This window comes from Phodopus roborovskii, unplaced genomic scaffold, assembly GCF_943737965.1.
Source record: "Phodopus roborovskii unplaced genomic scaffold, PHOROB, whole genome shotgun sequence".
Lineage (NCBI taxonomy): Eukaryota > Metazoa > Chordata > Mammalia > Rodentia > Cricetidae > Phodopus > Phodopus roborovskii.
The window spans coordinates 4,402,677-4,415,890 of record NW_026126636.1 but is presented as its reverse complement, the minus strand read 5'-3'; the positions used below and the strand labels follow the sequence as shown (position 1 = coordinate 4,415,890).

Genomic DNA, 13,214 nt, shown 5'->3' with positions numbered 1-13,214 from the left:
TCCCTATTCCTGTTACCGCTCCTTTCTGGTGTACCCTTGACCTTGGTCAGTGTGTGAGAGCCCAAGTTACACTTTAAGTCTTAATTACGATGCCTAAAAGATCCACGAAACAAAAATAACAGACTTGGGCTGAGGTGTGTTTACTCTTGACCCTCCAGGCCAGATAATGAATGGGAAATTGAGTCCCAGGTGTGGTTACCAAATGCTGGGAGGATTATGGGAAGAAAGTTTGTTCCTCATTCATGATAAAGAAGTCCTCTGCCATGTCCCCCTTTTCTCTGGGGTACTTAACAAAAATGTTGAAGAATAAAACTTGGGGTGTTCAGTATTCACTGGATTGCCCTCCTGACTCTACCCTGTGTCTCTGTCTCTTAGCATCTTTACCTGCTGTCTCTTAATCCTCATTTCCCCTCTGAGGTACGAACAGAGTAAATCGGCTGGATCCGTCCAAAGGCCCACGAGGATGGGTGACGTCAGCAGTTCACACAGGTAAACCAGCCACTCAGTGAAGTAAGCCAGATGCAGGGAAACAAATCCTGTGTGTTTTCTCTCATATCCCTAGCCAGAAATCTTAAAAAGGGAAGAGACAGAAGCAAAGAGAAGCAGCTTGGGAAAAGGAAGGGGACCTTCAAGAGAGGGGAGCGAGTAAGAGGGAGAAGAAGGCCTTAATGTGAGCAAAGTGTGTTAGATACAGGTTTGGAACCACCATAATGAAGCCAATTTCTTTGTACAACATGCTTAAGAGAACAAAGCTTGGGGCTGGCAAGAGGGCTCAAGGGTTAAGAGCACTGGCTGCTCTTCTAGAGGACCTGGGTCAATTCCCAGCACCCACATGGCAGCTCACAACCATCTCCAGTTCTGGAGGATCCGATGCCGCTCTTCTGGTCTCCTTGGGCAGCTGGCATGCTGGTGGTACACAGACATACCTTCAGGCAAAACAACTTTACACATAAAATAAAAATGTTTACTTAAAAAGGAAGGAAGGGAGGGAGGAAGGAAGGCACACGAGCACACACACGCACATGCACACACACACCACGCACACAGGCTTGTGTCCGCCATAACCATCTCTGTGGGTGAGAGACAAGCCTCGGAGAAGTACTGTGGGGACAGGGACTTCCTGAGATGAGAGACTGCTAAGAACACATTTGAAAAGTCGGCCGGTCTCTGCCCCACTTAACAACGGGGACACATTCTGAGAAACACAGTTAGTGGATTTCAGGGGCCTATGCACAGCACAGATGTCTAGGTCAATCTCTTCATGTGGCCTTTTGAGGCAATAAAGACACAGCTACCAGCTTGATGCTGCAAGCTTGCAATCCCAGCACCTGGGAGGCAGAGGCAGGATGGTGATGAATTTGGTGCCAGTCTGGGCTATATAGAAAGATCCTGTCTCAAAGCAAAATAAGGGGCCTGTGGGATGGCTGTCAGCAGATGCAGGTGCTTGCAATCAGGCCTTGGCCGCTGGGTCCAATCCCCAGGAACCCACATGTGGAAGAGAGTTCACTCCCACCAGCATGTGCCTCTATGAACACACCCACACCAACTCCACCAGAGCAAGTAAGTAAACAGATGCAACTTAGATAATTAAAATAAAAAATAGACAAGCTGCAACTGCATGGTGCACAGGGGTTGCGTCATGAGCATACTACTTTACAGGAAGATTTTTACCCCTGGATGTGCTCTCTTGGAGCCTGTGGCCCACCCCTCGGAAGGTGGAAGTGTGGGAAATCAGAAGACACAATGTCATTCTTGACTACATGCTGAGTTTGAGGCCAGCCTGGGCATACACAAGACCCTGACTCAAAAGTAAGACAAACTAGAATTCTTTCACTTTAGCTTTAAAATACTTATTGACTTATTTATTTGGGTGGGCAAGGGTCTGCCTGAGGAGGACAAAGGACAACACAGAAGCCCTTAGTTTCACCATGTGGGCTCCAGTAATCAACTCCGATCTTCAGGCAGAAAGATACCAGGTTGTCAACTTCTGCCTTCCATGTGCACAGGTGTGGGCACACACACACAAGTATGCGAAAAAAGACCTCACCCACACTCTCCACACACACACACACACACCACACCACATACAGACACTACACACACACCACACACACACTGCACACACACATTACACACACACACCACACACCTTACACACACACACACACACACCACATACAGACACTACACACACACCACACACACTGCACACACGCATTACACACACACCACACACCTTACACACACAACACACGCACACACTACACACACCACACACACATACACGTACACTACACACACAACACACATACTCATGCTCACATACGCACACACACATGCACACGCGTGCACACGCTTACTGTGGCTACACTTACATGCATCGTTTTGACTTATGACTTGACATTCCAGTTCTATCAAGTTACAGAATTTCTCCATCACCCTGTAATGTCCCAGAGGCATTTCCCTCATCTATGTCTCCATTTAAGCTATTCCCAGCTCATAGCAACCACTGACTGCTTTCTGTCAATGGGTACCCTGTGAAGGCAAAGGATAGTTAGTTGAAATAAGAGCTCCTCAGAGCTCATGAGCAACCAGAGCAGAGAGCGAGGCCGCAGGGAGCGGGGTCCCCCACAGCCCTGTGAGGGTGAGGACATCTGTGCTCTGGTTAACTTTCAAAGAATAAGCAAGACTTATATTCTTTGCTTATTTTGCTGTGCTGAGGATCGGATTTAGGGTCTGGTACTTGCTAAGCAAGCGATCCACTGCAAGGCTACATTCCTAGCCCTTTTACTTTTATTTGGAGACAGGCTCTTGCTCTGTGTAGCCCAGGCTAGCCTTGAACTTGGGATCCTGATAGGCACACTCCTCAGCAGGGAACTGTTTCGATAAAGGTTCTCAAGGAGACCTTCTCAGACAGTGGCTCTCAACATGTGGGGCACAGACCCTTTGGGGGTGGGGCGGAACGACCCTTTCACAGGTGTTGCGTATCCGATGGCTTACATAGCAGGTATTTACATTATGATTCACAGCAGTAGCAAAATTACAGTTGTGAAGGAGCAATGACATAACTTTATGGTTGGGGGTCACCACAACATGAAGTGCATTGAGGAGGTTGGGAAAGGATGGCTGTGCGACCTAAGCAGAGAGACTCTCCAGCAAACACCCTGGTGTCTGGGAACGGAAGCGGCAAAGCCCTCCCCTCCAGTCTGCATCTGCGGACACCCTATGTTGCTCACTCTTGGCCAAGGTGCTGAGACAGACGAGTGAGTTTGTTTCCACAGAACACCCACTGCTCATGGCTCTTGCCTGGCTTGCTTGGCCCTGTCTTGTTTCCAGGACATCCGAGATCACAACGTGCATGGGATATTTTTATTTTTTTATTTTTTTTTTTTAAGATTGCCAGGAGCTCATGTCTGTCATCCTGACATTCGAGTGACTGGTTTAAGTAAGGTGGAGAGTTTAAGGCTGGCCTGGGCTACAAAGAGAGATTCTGTCTTAGAAAAAACAAAAGTGATAGGGTTGGGGGTGGTGCACGCCTTTAATCCCAGCACTCAAGTGGCAGAAGCATGCAAATCTCAGTGAGTTCAAGGCTGACCCGGTCTACAGAGTGAGTTCCAGGACAGCCAGAGCTACACAGAGAACCCTGTCTTGAAAAACAAAACAAAACAAAACAAAAACGTCAAAACAGCCGTGAGCCCACGTGTGAGACCTGAGTCATGTGACCTAGCTCCGCTCCCAGGCATAAACCTAAAGTTTTCTAGGAACGTCACAAACAAGACTGAGTTTTGTTCATACAAAACAGATCTTGCTTCTTGTGCAACCCCCATGACCTGCGCTTTACATCATGCTGAAATCCACCCAGTTCAAGTCAGGAATTTCTCCGGGTCCTCAGCTGCTTCTTGATTTTTTTGAGATGGGGTTTCTGGTACCCAGGCTGGTAGCTGTGGATGACCCTGAACCTCTGAGCTTCCGGCCACCCTTCCCTACTGCTGAGGTTACAGATGGACACAACCAGATTGGGGGGGGGGAGGAAAATAGGGCTTGTGCTTGCCTGATATGATAGGTAAGCACTCTTCCAGCAGAGCTTCATCCCCAGCCCTAAATAAAAAAACTTAAAGAGAACATTGCTGTTGGCTTTATTCCTCCAGCCCCATCCTCTGCAGGTGCCTGGGCATTTTGTCCAGTCCCACCCCTTCAGTGTGAGCGAGTATTCCTTCCATCTACCACCTACACTACCCGGGGAAACCAAGACGATATGGAAACACCATTTTCTTTTGCTAGTGCGGAATTTATTTGGATAGTTTTTCTCTTTGCTACCGTTGTTCATAAGTGCCGTCGAAGGTCAGTATTTATGGAGCTGTGCCAACGCTCTGGAAAACCTTCACAAGGGCAGGCTGTGCCCTCACTCGCGGAACCCTGGCTCCCCTACTCTGAAGAGCCAGGAGTCAGTGGTTTTCTCCCCCCTACTCCCCCCCCCCCCCGCCCATGTCCCTGGTCTCCAGCTCAGCGCCAGCCCTAGGAAGCCTCCCCTACCTCCCCACCCCACCCCCACCGCATCCCCCCCCAGGGGGGCACTGAAGCAGAGGTTCTGCTCTTTCTGTTGGAGAAGTCTGTCACCATCACAATGCCCCAGAATGGAATCCAGGGCACAGGAGAGCTTGGGAGGGAGAATGTGCATACGTCCAGGGAAAGCTAAGTGACAGCTGCGTCTCCAGCCTGTCCCAGGAGTCTCGTCTATGCTGAGCTAGGGAATGAGTACCCTGCCGGCACACCTGCCTACTTCTTCCTGCTCCGGGAGACCCTGCTGCCAGCCAGGGCTCTGGGCCAATGGTTCCACACCCCTCCTCTGGCCCAGCCTCTTCTCTAGCTCGGACACTCCTTGGTCAGCTCTTCTCCATTCTTTGCCTTCAGCTCCAAGCTGACTTCCTGAGTCCAAGGCACACAACCTCTGCTCAGCCTCCCCAGGAGCTGCTGAAAGTCGGCTTGGAACTTGGAGGATGAGAAGTAGAAGACGAGAGGGTCGATGCAAGAGTTAAGGGTGCTGAGGAGGAGCACGTAGCTCCTCCAGGTCGGACTCTCACCCCGGACATAGCCCACCACGTGGGACATATTGTAGGGGCCGAAGCAGACAAAGAAGATGAGCAGTGTGGCTGCTAGAAGGCCCATCACCCTCTTGCGCCGCCGGCGGCTGGCTCCCCGGCTGAGAATCCATACCAGACGGCTGTAGCAGTAACTCGTGATGCACAGGGGTACCATAAAAAGGACCACAGCCATCTCTAGTCGCACAGGCAGGAGCACAGCCAGCTGGTCCTCCCGGAATTCCAGGTAGCAGGTTCCATTGGTCCCCTGGCTGTAGGTGGCATTTCCCCAGTACTCAGTGACATAAACCACACTACAGTGAGCCGACGCCAGGAACCAGCAGATGCCGCTGACCAGACCAGCCTGGGCCAGCCGTGGCCGGGTCTTGTACCACAGTGGGTAGGCCACGCTCAGAAAACGTTCGATGCTCACAGCGGTCAGGAAGAGGGAGGTGAGATAGATGGTAGTGAAGAAAAGAAACCCCGAGAGGGGGCAGAGGATGAAGGGCAGGAGCCACCTCATGCCACAGGCTGCCTCCACCATGCGAAAAGGCAGGAACAGTAGCAGGAGCAGGTCCGAAAGGGTCAGGTTTAGCAAAAGTAAGTCCACGGCCACAGGGCGGCGGCGCAGCTTGCCCACGAAGACCACCAGGGCCATCACGTTGAGGGGGAGTCCCACGAGGAAGACCAACAGGTACACGGAAAAGAAAAGCCAGTGATTGCCGGGAGAGACGCTCTCCCCCATGGCCACTGATGCTAGTGAGACAGAGGTGTGAATAGGGAGATAGCGTGGGGAGCTGGGGAGTCTTCTGTTCCCCCACCAGGAGACTCTCGCCCATCAGGCAGGGGTGTCGCCACCACCGTCTAACCCCATGCACTCACCCCTGCAGGGCCATCCTCTCTGCCTTCCTGCCTTTCCTGTCCCCCCACCCAGTGCAGACATCACCCTCCGTGTGCATCCTCCAGCCCCACACTCACCGGCTTATTGGAAAACCGGAGCTCCGCCGCCCAGCACCTCCCAGGCTCCTTCAGCACTAGGGCAGTGAGCTCGTTGTGCACCAGCAATGATGAAGACTCGGTGGTGCCTATGACGTCACCCATTGCAGAACAACACACAAAAGATGCTTTGAGCTCGGCTATCTGGGCTGTGTCCATATGCAAAAAAAAAAAAAAAAAAAAAAAAAAAAAAAGAAGAAGAAATTCCAAGGTTGTCTGTCTCTGCACATAGTCTCAGCCTTCCTTTCCTTTCCCCTCCTTTGACTTTATCTTCACTTGGATTTCAGCATGCTTCTCTTTAGAACACGCATATCTAGTGCTCATCAGAGTGGGAGACAGGATGCACAGACCGAGGGCTGAGCTCTTCAGCCACCTCTGTTTTTTGCTACCTCTGTGACTCAGGGGACAAATGAGTACAACTCTGTGTCTCCCATCCTATAAAACAGAGGTAACAATACAACTTCACAGGTTAAAACATGCACATTTGACCAGCTATGTAGCTCAGCAGTAGGAGCACTTGCTCGGTTGCTAGAGCACTTGCCTGTCATGTATGAAGCTCTGAGTTCGAGCCCCAGCACACAAAGCAGGAGTGGTGGTGCATGCCTGTAATCCCAGAAGTTAAGAGGAAGAATCAAGAGGATCAGGAGTTCAAGGTCATCATCAGCTACAAACAGTTTGAGGCCAACCTGGGCTAAATGAAGCCCTGTCTCAAACACAATGTAACATGCTAAACACATAGAATAGAGCCTGTCTGTCCCTGCCATGGTACTTGTGGTGCAGGCAAGGATCTGGGGTGATGGTGGTGGCGGCAGTGGCGGCGGAGGCTCTGAGAATCACAGTTACCTCTTGGTGGGAGCATAACCCACCACAGGCCCTCAGGGCACCTTTTTGTTTGTGGCAGGGACGTGACTCTCAGGGTCCGCCTTCTTGTTAGGTGTCACGGCTGGCCAGCCAGGCCAAGCGGTGGCAGGTGTGTGTGTATAGTGTTTCACACCTGGCTATGTTCATCCTGGGAGAGATCACACCTCTTCCCCCAAATATTTATGGAGCAGAGCAGGAAACCAACACCCACCCCACCAGAATGTCTGTAGCACAACACCAGACAGAACCGGGTGCTGGCAGAGACGAAGAGACCCCAAAGCCTTGGTTGATGGCCTAGGAGAGGGCACCACGGGGTAGCCACTTTGGAAAGAAAGTTAGTGGTTTCTCTAAAAACGTAAACATGCATTTACACAATACCAATAATTCCGTTGTGAGCATTTGTTGAAGAGACAGAAACGCAGGCGTGTTCACAAAACACTGGCTCCCAGACCATCTTCAACATGGCCCTAGCGACCATGGCTCACAGTGAAAATATCAGGCCATGCTCCCTTAACAGACAGACAGGTAATCGCATAACATACCACATGGATGAACCCTAGCACCTAGGCTAAGTAAAGCAAGTCAGGCTCTGTTTTGCGTGATTCCATTTGCATGAAATGTTCAGAAGAGGCAAATGTTTTAAGACAGAAAGTAGATTACCGATTAGGTACCAAGGGTGAGAGGTAGGAGGAGGCATGGAGATACACTGTAAATGAATGAAGGGATCTTCCTGGGGTACTGAAAACAGGGTCCAGCCCTGTGCAGTTACTTTTGAAAACTGGCTTGTGCACTTAGAATGTGTGAGTTAGGTCTTGGTTAAGTTGTTAACCGTGCTACTGTGAGCCAAGCAGTTTTTATTGCTTCCGGGCTTGCATGTAGTGAGAGACTAAATAAAGACATCACTACTAAAAAGGAAGCTCCATCCCCTGGGGGAGATGCATGATCTGGTTGGGAGTGGGGGTGATGGACCTGGGAGAGGATGCCAGCCTGGGTCAGATAGAGCAGGCCTCATGGGCCCAGGGAAGGGAGTGGATTGGCCCCTGAGTGGAAGGAAGCCCAGGTAACTAGGGCAATGGGCTCCACCCCCAACAGGTGCTCTAAGGCAGTGGGAACGGAGGTTCTAAGCACTATGGACGTTCACTAAAATTCTCACGAGTCCCCCTGCCCAGGGGCCACGTCTATTCCTGGCTTGCATGGTAAATGGAAAAAATGAAGTAAAAGGAGGAGGATGTGACTACTCCTAAAGTATGGCGAAGATTTTTATTGTAGAGATGAGGGAGAAAGCAGGCAGACAGGAGAGTCCGGGCTGAACATGGCTGGCAGACTAACCGGGACCACCAGAGGAGCAGGGTGCTGGTGGGGGAGAGGGGAGCTGCTAACCAAGAGCCAAAATGGCCGTTACACGGGGATCAGGGTGGGGGAAGGGATACAGACGCTCAGTCCCTGGGAGCAAGAGGTTTGTTTAGGGTAGGGGCTGGGTGAGGAGTGCTGGAAGGAGCTACAGGTACTGAGGGATGCTGGGAGAACTGGCCAGCATCCACTTTGATATAGTTACCAAATAAGTGGCACTGAATTTTCTTTGGCAAGAGACCAGGAGTATCTATCCATTGACAAATGTTTGCTGAGCACCTACTATGTGCAGGTCTCTTCTCTATGCAGTGGATCTATTGTTCAGAAACCCTTACATTCAAACACATTTAAGACCTCTGGTTTTTTTTGGGGGGGGGTAATCACTCTATAGCCCTAGCTTTAACCCTCACTATGTAGACCAGGAGGGTTTTGAACATCCAGAGATCTACTTGCCCAAAGAGACAATTTGTATGAGCCACTCCAAGCACTCTGGCCACTATGCTATCACTCATTGGAGGCTTTACTGTCATGAGACGAATAAGCTTGGTTCTGACACCTGGCCTCATCAGAGACGCCCAAGAGCCTGTCTCCTTCATGGCTACTCTCCTCTGCCCTCCCTCTTGTAGGGTGGGCTGTGCCTCTTCTCCTTCTCCAAATGACACCAATACAGCTGATACCACAAGGTTTCTTGCACCACAGAGCTTCTGGAGGTGCTGTTTGCTCAAACCAGAATAGAGAGGTTGCCCATGCATGGCAAACCGGACACAGAATCTGGTTGGTGTTGGCTCCCTCTGCTGGGCACTGTGTCTGTTACAAACCTGCCCATCTGAAACAGCAGGCACCTGGCTGAATCAACAGATTGTGTGAGTTGGGCAGCTGTAGCCTGTGCCAACAGCCTCAGTTTCTCTGTTGGTTAAGGCAGGGGAAATCAGAGGCCTCCTCAAAGGTCAGGAGTTCAAGACCAGCTTGGCTACTACCATGCCTGAACTCTGTTAAAACAGAAGGGGGTTGGTAGCTGGGGACATAGCTCAGCCGTAGAGCACTTGCCTAGCAGGTTAAAGGCTCTGGGTTCTATCTCCAGTAACACACACACACACACACACACACACACACACACACACACACACACACACACACCAGCACGAGCGGACCCAGAGGTGGGGCTACTCTACTCGGAAGGGCTCTATGAGGATGAAGCGAGGAGACACGCCCACGGTTAGAAGCTGTCTCTGCTGTCTGCAAAGCTCTGTCTGCTCTCCAGCCTGCTTTATGCGGTCGACTAGAATGCTGCCCTCTAGTGGGTTCAAAGGGGTATGGCAGGATCATGGTGGTGCCTCGTTCTTCAGAAATGGAAAAGTTTCTTCTCTCAGAAATTGTTCCAGGGAAACACTCTAAAACTGGGTCACTATAGTGGGGTTTCTCCTGATCAGAAATAAGCCTCTTCCTCATCTCCAGGGTGCAGGGCTGCGGACAGCCTATGGCAGGCAGGCAGTTAGGACATAAGGGTCAGAAGCAGTTAGGAGGCAAGCTGGGATGTATCGGGCAGGTATACTGTCCCTGCTCCCCAGCTCTTGACCTCTGCTCTCTTCTTTGTACAAGGACACTGTCTTCTCCAGGTACAGCCCTTTCCATGAACGGTCTCTGTGATGGCTGCTCCCGGGTTGAGGTGGAGCAGCCTTCTTGGGGGGTCTGGCAAAGTCATCCACATCTCTTCAGTGCCCCTTGACTCCAGAGGTGGCTGCTACTTCTGAATTGTTCCTCCTTGCCATACATACTGTCCCTCGGCCAGGACCTGCTCCCAAGTAGCCAGTGACCAATGGGTTGAGCACCACACTCCAGGCCCCTGTGATGAGCCCCAACTTCCTCCAGGATCCGCCTAGGTCCGGGTTTACGAAACTAGCCACATTGGAGGCATTGTAGGGCCCCAAGCAGAGCAGGAGTGTGAGAAGGGCCCCTCCAGCCACCCAAGCTGCCCTGACTTTCCGTTTGTGGCTCAGGCCTGAGTGGGCCAGGGCCCGGAGGCAGCCCACATAGCAGAAGGCGGTGATGACCAAGGGCAGAAAGAAGAGCAGGATGGAGAAACTGAGGCGGGCAGGGCGGGCGGAGTTGGGATCCCAGGCTTCCAGGCAGACTGGGGAACCATTCACAGGTATGTTGATTCCCAGGGAACTGGTGGCGTTGTTCAGCCACCCTCCAGGAGCCTCCAAACCAAGGACCAGTCCCATGTGGCAGAGGACAAGGGCCCATATAGCCACACACACGCCCCAGGAATAACGGGGCCTCCGAATGGCTTGGTACCCGAAGGGGAAGGCAGCCCCCAAGTAGCGTCCGGCACTGAGAGCCGCCAGGAAGCCTCCACCTGCATAGAGCGGGGCAAAGTGGGCCAGGACAAAGACAGGGCAGAAAGGGAGTGGCAGGGGCCAGGCCCCAGAAGCCAGGGCCTCCACAGCCTTCAGGGGTAGCGTGATGGCCAGGAGGAGGTCAGAGCAGCCCAGGTGGAGTGTATAGACCAGGCTGGGGGTGAGTCGCAGTCTCGCGTGGGCCACGGCACCTCGGATGGCCAGCAGGTTCAGCGGGAAGCCCAGTGCGAAGGCGGACACGTAGAGGGCGAAGGAGAGCTGTGGAGGCAGGGTCATGGGGCCGGATGGGTGGGTGCTGGCTGCTGGGGCCGGATGGGTGAGCTCTGGTTCATCAGCAGAGGGAAAAGGGTGCTCGAGTCCCACGCTGGTCTCCCTAGTTCCCAGAGCCCCAGAAGCCAGTCCTAGCATCACCGAGGATGCCGAGGCCCCCAGGAAGAGATGGCTGATGGAGGGAGAGCCACAGAGCCGGGAGAAGTCCTCTCAGTCTCCAGCCGTCCCCTCCACACTACCGCCTCTTAGGGTGGGATTGACAAGTCGGTGTAACAGGAAGAGATAGAAGGTTCCAGAGCGGAGGCGACCTCTGCTCCCGTAGACTCTAGGGAGAGAGGGGGGCAGAGGGAGGTCAGAACCTGGCTGCATGCATGTCAGAGACCCCTTAGTTCACTTCCTGTCCCTTACTCCATGGCCACAGTTGCCGTATCCCCTCAATAGGAAAGATCCTTCATCGGAGAAATCAGGGTTTGGAAGAATGGCTCAACAGATCGGAGCAAATGCGGCTTCCAGGAGACCCAAGAAGGGAATCCTAGCAGCCCTATCCGTCGCCTCACAGACATCTGTAACCCCAGTTACAATAACTTCTTTAGCTTCTCTACACATATACACATTTTTTTTTTAAAGAGAAAAACCAGGAGTGGGGGCATACATCTTTAATCCCAGCAGAAGCAGGAAGATCTCTGTGAGTTTGAGGCTGGCCTGGTCTATATATGGAGTTCCAGGACAGCCAGGGATACATAGGGAGGCCCTGTTTCAGAGAGCGCGAGAGAGAGCTAGAAACATACTGTGCGCGCGCGTGCACACACACACACACACACACACACACACACACACACACAGAGAGAGATCGGGATCGGTTGGATGCTAGCTACATCAGGCAGGGAGGATCAGACAAAGGGGATGGTAAGGGGACACAGCAGCCCAAAGACAAACCAGTTCCCATCAGTATGTTACATCTCAGGAACATCCTCAGGAACAGGAACCCAGGGAAGATAGGAGTCTTCGAAAATGGGACTCACCTCCTGGTGCTGCCGGATGCCTCTGAGGCTCAGAAGTCCCCTTGCAGGGCTATTAGGTGATGCCCAGGATGGGCAGTGAGCTGGAAGGGAGAGGAGGGCGGGGTGGCCATTAGCAGGAGGTAATAGCAGCCTGGATGAGCAGCTGATGGAGCATTCTTTGCTGGTCTGCAGGAGATGAGGGTGCACAGAGGGAGGATGGCAGTATGACTGGCTTGGCTGCAGACCTTAAAGAGGCAGGGTTCACGGGGCACAGCATTGTGCCCTCCTGACCCGTTCGCTGCCTGTACGAATCCATGGGAAGCTGGATCCACTCCAGTGCTGGATGAGTGTGGGGAACCCCAGAGCAAAGTTAGCATCTTAACAGCCATCTTTCCTACTACTCTCTTAGATACTAACATACTGGTAATTTTCCATTCCCCTATGACTGTTTTCTGTAAGCTTTTGACGCAGCCTTATCCCAGCTGCAGGCTTATCGTATAGCAACTTATCTTATAACAGATCACCTGCATCCTGCTTGGAAGGACACTCTGCCTCCCTCACATCCCCCACATCCTCCCTTTGGCCCATCCCCTCATTTCTCCACTACTTAAACCCTGTGGTTATATTCAATAAACGAGATTTGATCAGAACACTGTCTTGTCTCCATCCCTCAAGTCTCTTGTCCACTCATTCTCACCCCCTCCCTCAGGGTCCCCGACTGACCCGTGGGCTGGAGCAGATGAGCTCGTGGGCAGGTCCCTTGCTTTATCAACTCACTCCTAGGTAACAACAACAACAACAGGCATTGTAAAGACTTCAGTCACCAAAGTAGATTCATGCTGTCATTCATGGATTGACAGTAAAAGAATCACTCAGTGGCCTAAGCCTGAGGTTGCAACCTGTAATTCCAGCTGTTCTAGAAGTAGGAGGACCACACGTTCAAGACCAACCTGAGTCTACAGAGTTCAAGTTCAGCCTAAGACACTGTCTCAAAATAAAAACCGATGAAGGGCTGGAAATATGGCTCTGTGGTGTACCACTTGCCTAGAATCCCCCAGTGATGGTCTGGGATGTGGCTCAGTGTTTGCCTGGCTTATACAAGTCCTTGGTTTCCATCCCTAAACCCATTAATTTCTTTTTAATTTCTGTTTCACCTACATACACAGCTGGCAGTTCTGGTCTAAATCCTATGCAGTGACATTTTCTCTGAAGGTCTGTAATATCTTCCCCAAGCAGTTTGCTTGGTGGCCAGGTCATTCAGGGTTCCTCTGGCTGTGTAACCCATGTCTGCTATCTCT

At 51.9% G+C, this 13,214-nt stretch overlaps 2 protein-coding genes across 2 annotated transcripts; both read right to left on the bottom strand.

Annotated features, from left to right (window-relative positions):
- Positions 1–4,850: 4,850 nt before the first annotated feature.
- LOC127238649 (free fatty acid receptor 3) lies at positions 4,851–5,829 on the bottom strand. Its single transcript, XM_051207305.1, has one exon. The coding sequence runs from the start codon at positions 5,821–5,823 to the stop codon at positions 4,864–4,866; it is 960 nt and encodes a 319-aa protein (XP_051063262.1). The 5' UTR covers positions 5,824–5,829; the 3' UTR covers positions 4,851–4,863.
- Positions 5,830–9,996: 4,167 nt separating this feature from the next.
- Positions 9,997–10,948, bottom strand: Ffar1 (free fatty acid receptor 1). The gene is given in 2 exon segments (XM_051207307.1): positions 9,997–10,051; positions 10,053–10,948. Coding segments are annotated over 2 exon segments (894 nt in total). The 5' UTR covers positions 10,922–10,948; the 3' UTR covers positions 9,997–10,026.
- Positions 10,949–13,214: the final 2,266 nt, after the last annotated feature.

What these genes read in the sequence shown, in the direction of transcription:
- LOC127238649 (XM_051207305.1), bottom strand. Translation starts at nt 5,823, where the DNA reads ATGGGGGAGAGCGTCTCTCCCGGCAATCACTGGCTTTTCTTTTCCGTG.